The sequence below is a fragment of the Setaria viridis genome, chromosome 5 (genome assembly GCF_005286985.2).
Source record: "Setaria viridis chromosome 5, Setaria_viridis_v4.0, whole genome shotgun sequence".
In the NCBI taxonomy this organism is placed as follows: Eukaryota; Viridiplantae; Streptophyta; class Magnoliopsida; order Poales; family Poaceae; genus Setaria; species Setaria viridis.
Window position 1 is genome coordinate 28,686,806 of NC_048267.2, and position 9,767 is coordinate 28,696,572.

Here is a 9,767-nt window from a genome sequence, read left to right on the forward strand (position 1 = left end):
TTGGTAAAAAAAATAATGCTCTAGCAGACTCCTTTTACCTTTCTTTTTTTCCCAATAATTATTAGGATAACCCAATAATTCATCCTAATACGGTAGTTGGATTGGGATGAGATTATTGGGAGAATACGGTAGTTGGATTGGGATGAAATTATTGAGAGACTGCAAAAGTAACTCTCCCGATAACAATGAAAGGGATATTGGGATATCATTATTAACTAGTTATTGGAAAATATTTATTAGAGGACTGCTGGAGATGCTCTAACTAAGGTAAAATTGGAAGGAAGTTGTACAAACGCACACACAAACTCGAGACTAAGATGGTATATAATGAGAGCGAGGAGTAGAATTGTAAGAGAACCAATCGGAACTCACTCCATCTGATGAAGCCATTTTGCCTATTGACTCCTCCACATAAATGAAACTCCCCCTGCAACTTAGTTTCAAAGAGTAAAACAAGGTGAGATTTGGAAAGAACACCCTAATACCATATGGCTTTTCCAGTTTTTCTTCAACCCCACTTACAAAGTGTGGTGCAGGCACATTTGACAAGTTATGAAAAAAAATTCATAGATGGATCATTAAATACTTTTTCCATCCCAAAAGAGTACCATTCTAATTTTAATTATTTTATCCAAGTCACTCTATCTTAAGTTTGATCAAGTTCATAGAGAAGAGTGTATCACAACAAGTCTAATCATACTTACTTGGCATCGTTGATATAAGTTTGGTCAAATCTTTTATTAAAGTGAATAAGGCTTCTGCCCTTTTTTCGTACGTCCCCACCCCCGAATCCAAGACGGTAAAAAGTCTCGAGCAAAACTGGATAAAAACCAACTTTTGCTGCGGTTTTAATTGCGACCGCTCCATCTACAAGCCCAACGTGCGGAGAGGAAAAAAAAATCGGCACCCCTCCCACAGTCCCACTTAAAAAAACTGCATGAAAAAAAAGGCAAGGAGGCAGAAGGATTGAACCCACAACCTTCAAATTCTGCAGCTGCCTTCAAACTACTTAGGATACATGTTGTTTGTGATTTACAAATACATTTTTTTAAAAAAATTATATTAACATGTTGCCTCCTACCATGTGTTCCAACAAATATAGCCACATTCCTTTTATTATTAGGTACTAGCAAAATGCCCGTGCATTGCCATGGTAAAAGATCAATTGTGTTTTTCAAACTAATGATATTTTTTATTTCCGTCAGTAAATTTGTATTCCACTTCTTGCATGTCTACACATTTAATAAAAAAACCAAAACAATTTTGACTTAATTATTTCCTTCAACTCAAATACCCATTAAATTAAAATATTTTTTTATTCAAGCAAGAGAACTTTATATCAAAGTTGTAGATTTAGATTAGATCTAAAATTTTGTAATTGATAACCTTTTCATTTAAAGTTGTTTAATAACTCAAAATATCATTATAATTTTTTTATTCAAGCAAGAGAACTTTATATCAAAGTTGTAGATTTAGATTAGATCTAAAATTTTGTAATTGATAACCTTTTCATTTAAAGTTGTTTAATAACTCAAAATATCATTATAGGCTCTCTAATTTCGAAATCTTGAATTTTAAAATTTTCAAATAATCTTGTATGCAAACAAGCTCTATATCAAAGTTGTAGTGCTTAACGAGATATAAAATTTTGTAGCTAACAAATGTTTCATTTAAAGGGAGTGTTCAGTAGAGATTGCTGCTACAGCGCTGCAGCTGCACCAACCGAGTGAGTAGCATGAGGCTGACCTGTGGGCTTATTATACCGTGCAGCTGCGGCTGCCTATGCAGCCAACACAAACGAACAGCCCCAAAATTGTTTAGCTGCCCAAAACTTCGTTATAAGGTTATGAAAGAAACATGTTCTGCTGCATCAGCGATCCGTGTATCCAAAATCGAGCTCTCCGATTGGCTCGAACCTCCTCTCCCTGGATCCATTCCCTCTTATCCCTTTCCTCTCCCTCTCTCCTTATCCATTCCTCTCATCTCATCTCCCAAGGGCCAAGGGTAGGACGGCACGGCTGCGCGGCACACCGGCCGGCGGTGGGCGGCGTGGCACGGTGGCAGGAGGCGGCCACAACACCCCCTGGATCTGACTCCGGCGGACAGCTCCTCCTCCCTCTCCCCCGATCGAGGCGAGCGGCGGGCGCAGGCCGAGCGGCGCGGCCGAGGCGGCTCGGGCGCGAGGCTGGACGGTGTGGCCGAGGTCGGGGAGGTGGCTCTGGCGCGGTCGAGCGGGGCGGAACAGCCGTGGTGGGTGGGTGGGCGGGCGGCCGGGGCCGAGGCCGAGGCAGCGCGGTTGGCCGGAGCCAAGGTAGCGTGGCCGGCCGCAGGAGGCGCTCGCCATGCGGGAGCTCGGGGTCGCTGTCCACAAGAAGCAGTCTCCGCCACTTGTCGTCGCCAGGCACGATACCCACCTGCCCTTCAACACCCACTTCGTTGACTTTGTCTTCGCCGACCGCGCTCTCGACACCGCCAAGTGCCTAGCCGACCTCGCCGTCGAGGCTACGCGCAGGGGCAGCGTGGGGGCAGCGGCGGGGCATCCTGCTTTGGCCGCCGCCCGCGCCCAATCCCCCTTCTTCGACTCTCTGTTTTGAAGAAAGGAGAACCTTTTTCCTCTTTAACCCCCTCCCTTCCTTTCTTTTTCCACCCGAGCCCCCCCTCAGAATTTGAACTGCGGGTTGATTTAATGAAAGTTGAGAGACTTTTTTGCAAAATGACCACGTCGTACGAAAAACTGGGCAGAAACCTTACTTGCTTTAATATTACTAGCAAACATGCACGTGCATTGCTACGGGTCTACAGCTGAAGATCTTGAAATATTATCTCTAAATAATATCCAGACTCTATCTCAACGCATAAACTTTTTCCGTGCATTGATTCTTAGCCTACTATGTCTATATGTCAATTTTTTTCTACAACAGTGCTCGTGAAGATGTTGCAGTCACAATAAAGTACTGCCATAACTTGTCTTTTCAAGCTTAACTGATGCACTTGTCAACGGAGGTGGAATCTTATTATATGAGGTTTGGTTTCAGGTTTATGATTTCTTTAAATAAAAAGGTTATGTAAAATGACATCAAGAATATAGCAAAGACATTACCTTACTGTTCCACCTTGTTTTGTGTATGAGCACTCAGATCTTATCAAAGGTGTAATGAAGATTATGGCTGACATCATGTGAGTGAGAGCTAGTTTAGAAATTTTAGGCGGGTTCAGTAGTGCAAAACTAACATAGCAAGGGTACCAAACTTCTCAACAGTCCCAAGGCATATCCCAGGCAAGCATATAGTATATAAGGAATTAAGGATTAACCATGAGCAGCCGAGCTTCCTGGAAACACCCCGTAGTGGCATACAGAGATTAAAAAGTGATCAGATAGCATTTCGAATATTTGCAAGCTTTGGGAATTACATATTCATTGCTTAATAATTAGATCTAATACAGAATGCAATGGTTTACATTACCTTGGTTGTACGATTTCCATATTCTTAATATCTTGTGACAGTTGACATTCAGAGAATCAACACTGTAAAATAAAAATGAAAAATGGTTCAAGTAGTCTTGAAGGAAGTAAAGCTATGGACATACTATTATGTAAAATGTTTTACAGCAATAAACTCATTATATATGCTCTCGAACTATCTACCAAGTTTCAGATCAGTATTGTCCGGGTGCTTTAATTTTAGGTTGCAACCTCAAAACCTACTATTTTATTGATTCATATGTTCTGTGTCGTAGCATTTAAATTTCACATAGCCATTTATGCATGGATACATGCAGAAAGTTTGTTCTTGATGCCTGTTTGAGCACACGTCTGTGGCCCAAAACATTAGAAGAGCAGTATTTGCCGTTCAGAAATTAAGAGAGCTATTTGATTTCTCTAATAGTTGTTGTGAAATTTTAAGCCCATATTCTACATGAGATTAAGACAACATTATTATATTATATGGTTGCTTTGTATCCGGCGAGACTAAGGATAAGTATAATTAATTATGTTTATTAACAGCAAGTAGTTATCTCCGACTTGTACAGGCAGTCATATGCTTTTCCTAATTAGAGAGACATGTTTCCTTCAGCTGAGTCGCCATGGAACCCAGTTGAATGTTGCCATTTGACACGAATTTGAGCAATACTCGTTTCAACAAACTGAGTACCACAAAAGAAGCACAATTCCTTGAGAAATAATTAATATAAATGGTAATTTATACAGCACAGAAGAATAGTTCTAGACTTCTAATCATTTCTCAGTGAGTAATGCTAGTAATTGCTATTTTGGTTATGTCCAGCTGCTGGTAGGAAATTGGTGGATATTGAATTCAAATGAATATATATTGTGGATAGATTAATACCTACGCGGGGGCATAATCATGTACAACATTACAGGCTCTTGCTTCCGTTCTTGTTATTAGGCATTTCTACAAACAACTTGTGTGCAGTAGAGACAGGCCATATGCACGGACAGAAGGGAGAGCTGCAGAGGCTGCTACAGCCGTCGGCGGCGAGAGTGCGTCTGTGGTTGAGGCGCTGCGCGGCCGCGTTGCCGCTGGCCTCAACCACCCCGTGCTCCAGGCGCTATGCCCGCCAAGCAGGCCCGCCGCCTCCAGTGGTGGGGTACACCGTCCGGGGACCTCGCCCCCGCTAGCCGCAGGTCCCAGCAGCACCGCTCGGGACATCACCCCTGCCGGCCTGGGAGCTCGCCCCGCCGGCTCCGGGCACCGGCCGTACCGCTAGGGGACTCCCTCCCTCCAATCGTCGCCGACTGCTGCTCGACGCCGCCCCTGCCTCGCCTCCCGCTGGCGCCCCGCCTCCAGCATCTCCTTCGCTGAGGTGAGGAGGGGAGAGGACCTCCCTTCACACTCTCCCTTCTCCCCCTCTCCACGGCCGCGACGGGGGCAGGGGCACGGGGGGGGGGGCAGCAGAGGCGACGCGCCCAGGGTAGGAGGGAGGTGTGGCGCGGGGAGCAGAGGGGATCGGCCGGCCTCTCCGTTGAGGCTCGAGGCAGGGTCCGGGGGCGCGGATGAGGGAGCGCAAGCGGCGGATGGGAGGGAGAGAGATGGAGGAAAGGAGAAGCTTTTTTCCCTTTAACCTCCCTTCTTTCTCTCCCTTTTCCACCCGAGCCCCTCCTCTTTAGAATATGGACTGGGGATTGATTCCTTGAAAGTTGAGGGACTTTTTGTAAATTGATCACGACGGATGAAAAAATTGGCAGTGACGTTACTCGCTTTAATAATAGGTATAGATATAGATATTATTAGGTATAAAAAAAGTTTAGAAAAAATATGTTTGTAATTAAAATTTAGTTGTTTTCTTGCAAACATATAGAGATCCATTAAATGCAATAAAAAATGTAGTAGTATTACTAACAAAATATTTCTAGGGGTTTTAAGAATATAATTAGCATTTTACCGTAGCAACACACGACCATCTTTCTAAGTTAGATACAAAGAATGGTATCTTTGGGGATTAAGTGTAAGCATTAATGGACCTATTTGGCAGGACTCCTCCAGAAGTGCTTCTCGATCGGCTTCGTCCGGAGCCTCACCAAACGGTCTTTTTCAAAGTGGCTTCAGGGGTGAAGCCAGCATGAAGCCGCCCCAAATCTGCACCGGACGTTGCTTTGCAGCTGCCTGCTGCTGCTCAGCAGAGAGCGGCGCAGCTGGAGCGGCAGCAGCAGCGGGCAGCAGTAGCATCCACCGTCCGAACAGGTGACGCATCGGGGCTTGGGGACGACCTCTTCGGCTCCTGGGGTGGCCGCGGCGCCCTCCGTTCCCGCCGCGGCCGGCGCTGGCGCGTGGCCCGGCGGCTACACGGAGCCTGGTGTGCTATGTAGGCCGGATTCCCCAGTTCTTCAGCGAATCAGCGGCAGCAACCGCGTGAGCCGCTGCCCTCGCCTCTGGTTCGGGCTCCAGCTTGCCGCCCGGTGGTGGAGACGCGGCATGTGCCAGGCGATGGCGGTGGCCGGACTGGTGGCAAGCATGTGTCAGGCGGTGACAGTAGTTTTGTCCTTGCGCCTTGGAATTGGATCGGGTTCACAGTCTCACAGATGAGGCACCCGAAGGATAAGGATGGTTAGTGGTGGGACCCACATACAAAAAGAAAATGCGAGAGGAACTAAAGGAAAATCACTCTAGTTAAGCAATATTTCTATTTATATTTTTTATTTTACATGAACTAAAATTAGAAATTAAGGGCAAACATACCATTCAATTTAACAAACAGGTCAGGTGTACCAAGGGTAGATTGGACAATTGACATTTTCAATCCATTCATAACGAGTTTCGCTACACATTTTCGAAATGGCTTCAGCTCGACCAGAGGAGCTACTCCACCAGTGGAGCATCAAAGATATTTTTGGAGGAGCCGGAGCCCTGCCCTCAACTCTTCTCTTTTTGAGTACATACAAGTCTCTTCTTAAAAAAATGCTAGAGGTTAAGAATTAGAATAAATGTGTATTTTTTATCTCTTAAATATTGCAAAAATATTGCAAAAAGTATGGTATTCATCCTTTATGTTTTCATTTGATGCAAATCAATCTTTTAACTAACTAAGGCCTCGTTCATTTGTTACGGATTGAAAAAGGCCGAAACTGTTCTGACCCGGGAGTGAGTAAATCCACTTGATCTGGTGGATTCCGTTCCGAATCCACTTGATCAGGTTGTTTCCATTCCGGACCTCAAGAGGTGGAGAATAAATCCGGACCTCGAGGCGTACGAAATGGCCGAGACGGTCCGGACTCCATTCCCCGTCGGCCTTAACCGAACGGCCATTTTGCCATGCGCCGAATTCAAAACCAGGCTAGATCAATCCGCCCGGAACGGGCCGCATTCCGGGCCATTCCGGTCAAACCGAACGGGCCCTAAACCGGTGCATTTATCATCCCAATCTTAGTTTAAAATAGCATACGATTTTAAATTTGATCAAATTTATATAGTAGAGTGAAAATATTTATGACAACAAATAAGTATACGATGAAACTGTATTTCACAAAGAATCTAATGATATCTATTTGGCATTGTAAATATCGAAAATTTTGTAAATTTGATCAGATTTTAGATACAAAGATAGAATGACATTTCAGATACATCAGTGACTCTCTTTCGGTGTTCTGCGTACCCACAAAGTAAAGCCAGTTCAGGAGCGCCATCCAAATTCCAAACACAGCACTTTGCACACAACAAGGTCAATGACCGTCTGGCAGCAGTAAGGCTTAGGTAGAGTTAAAAAATCACGCATGGCCCAACCGCCCAAGCTAAGCCAAGAACCACCATCTACTCGTACTTGGCGAGCTCATCGGCGAACGCGGCGGCGTGTGGCTCCTCGACGCATCGGAGCATGAGCCGGATGCCGCGCTTGGGCGTCGGCGGCTTGAGGTAGATCACCGACGCGACGATGTTGACGTGGTCGTTGACCGTGAACACGTACCCCGGCTCGCCGAAGCCGTAGTCCACCTCGTTGAAGCCGACGCGGCTCCAGTCCGACACCGTCACCGTGCCGTAGTCCAGCGGCACGTTGTAGTGGTCCTCCTTGGCGCCGCCGTGCATCCAGTCCGTGAACCGCGCGGTGAGCGCCTCCTTCGCCCCCCGCATCACGCCGATCACCTCCGGCAGCGGCGCCTCGCGGATGGCCTTGCTGGTCCGGGTGATGCCCACGGGGTACACGCAGTTGCCGTAGTAGCCTTCCACCGACGGCAGCACGCCCTGGAGGAGGTGCCGCGTGCTGGCGGCGAAGCCGAGCCGGACCTCGGCGTCGTCGGGGAGCCCCGCCGCCAGCGCGCGGCACTTGAACACCACGGCCGTGACGGCGTCGAAGGTGGAGCAGGTCTGCCCCGTCGCGGCGCCGAACTCGTCCTTGATGCGCGCGATGCTCTCCGGCGGGATATCGACCACCTGGGTCACGAAGCTGAACGCCGTGAACGACGGCGGGGGGCCGCGCGGCAGCTTGGGCGGGTCCGGGATCGCGTCGCGGTCCCAGACCGGCGCCACCGACGGCGCCGGCAGCCCACGCGCCATCTCGCCGGCCGCCTTGAGGAACTGCGCCGCGCCCTGCCCGTCGAACACCAGGTGGCTGAAGCAGATCCCGACCGCGAACCCGCCGCAGGTGAACTTGGTCACCTGTAGAGCTCAAATTATCAGCACCTGAAGACGATCCCTCTCCCGGATCCGGCAATCGAGCGTATGGATCTTCCTACTTGTTGGATAGGACAAGGGGATCGGGAGGCGATCTATCGAACCTGAGCCATGACGATGAGATCCTCGAGCTTCTCCTCGGGGGGCGGGCGCGGGAGGAGTTCATCCTTGGGGATGAGCAGCGGCCGCTCGAGGTTGTTCACGTCGGCGAGCGCGCAGCTCGCGGCGGCCTCCACGAACCAGACGCCCTGGCCGGTGCACTCCACGACGGGCTCCCCGGGGCTCGCGTCCGCGATGCGGCCGGCCACCGGGTAGTACGGCACCAGCGCCCTCGCGAAGCCGTCGCGCATCGCGGCCACCGCGGCGCCCTGGTCCCCGACGGCGGCTCCTGCTGCCGGGGGGAACACCTGCACGAAGTCGACCGAGACGCGCACCGCCGCGGTCTTGTCGATGGAGGACAGCGGGAGGGTGCCGCCCGGGGTAGGCCCCGCCGGCGGGACGAGCTCCGGCGCCGATCTCGCGACGGTGGGGGCAGCGGAGGCAGTCATGGCGGCGTCGGGTGGGGGGGCGGGGCGGAGCAGAGCAGTCAGCGGCAGTAAGCGGAGTTGGTCCTTGCCGCGTGCACCGTGCAGCGTGGTTACGGGGTTGGGCTCACCAGCAATAAGTGGAGTGGAGGTTGGTGACGGCTGCGGCCTCGGTTTGGCAATTGGCACGAGCTCAACCCAACACTTTGATTGGAAGCTGTTGCCTTCTTTCTAAATGCAAGTGGGTTGGTGACCTTGTGGAAGCTTAGTGGAGCACATGATCAGTTGTTTTCCAAATAATTTCTAAACTTTGCAGCTCATAAATGTGACACCCTACTCAAGCTCTTGCTATTGTTTGGATCTGAGGCAGGTTCAACCCAGTTTGATACTTGTTTCATCGCATATGTTTGTTTAGTTCAGAGACTGGATATGAGCAAGGCAAGAAGCTGAAGAAAAGCCCGGAATTTTCGGGCCTGCAAAACCTAGTCCAAGCCCGCCCGCCCACTAAAGCCAAGTTCCATTCTGTTTTTTTGACATCCCAGGCCCGGCCCTAGAGCCCGATAGTGGGTTAACAGTTATGCAATCTCGTATCTATTATTATAATAATACATGAATGGGGATGGTCATTACTCATTAGCATAAGTAAAATAACACGTAGCCATGTCCATACTCATACAACGTTGCAAGCTGCAACTTGCAAGTGACAAGAACAGAACAGAGTCAATGTACAACAGGGTCCAATACTCGGTCTGCATTATGCAGATTACAGAGTCCCATCAGTCCAGCATTCTTGTGGATAACAAGGTAAACGAGAAGTAGCTAGGTAGGAAATTAAGCAGCCATACGATACAATTATGCTAGCTTCTAATTAGTACTAGAGTTCTGTAAGTAAGCTGCTATACAACAGAATTTTGCTAATCGCTGATTAGCATGAGTTCTATAAACAAAATACCACTACTCCATGCATCCAGGTTCAGCTGCTGCAGCACTATGGCTAGGTGTCCCATGAACAACCTATAGTTATATAAACAAAAGAGTGTTGCCTATCAACAAAATGTAGCCGACAACTTGGGCTGATGCTGATCAGTCTTCACCAAAAGGACAAAAATATTAGAAG

General features: G+C 48.5%; 1 protein-coding gene and 1 long non-coding RNA gene across 2 annotated transcripts; both read right to left on the bottom strand.

The window, feature by feature from the left end:
* Window positions 1-2,508: 2,508 nt before the first annotated feature.
* On the bottom strand, window positions 2,509-6,021 carry LOC117855714 (uncharacterized). Its single transcript, XR_004640557.2, has 3 exons — window positions 5,486-6,021; window positions 3,465-3,526; window positions 2,509-3,330 (listed from the first exon to the last, which is right to left on the bottom strand). It is a non-coding gene; the product is annotated as an uncharacterized lncRNA (long non-coding RNA).
* Window positions 6,022-6,979: 958 nt separating this feature from the next.
* On the bottom strand, window positions 6,980-8,866 carry LOC117855654 (acyl transferase 5). The gene is made up of 2 exons (XM_034738037.2): window positions 8,231-8,866; window positions 6,980-8,111 (listed from the first exon to the last, which is right to left on the bottom strand). Exons 1-2 carry the CDS (start codon window positions 8,672-8,674, stop codon window positions 7,269-7,271), a joined length of 1,287 nt encoding a protein of 428 aa, XP_034593928.1. The 5' UTR covers window positions 8,675-8,866; the 3' UTR covers window positions 6,980-7,268.
* Window positions 8,867-9,767: the final 901 nt, after the last annotated feature.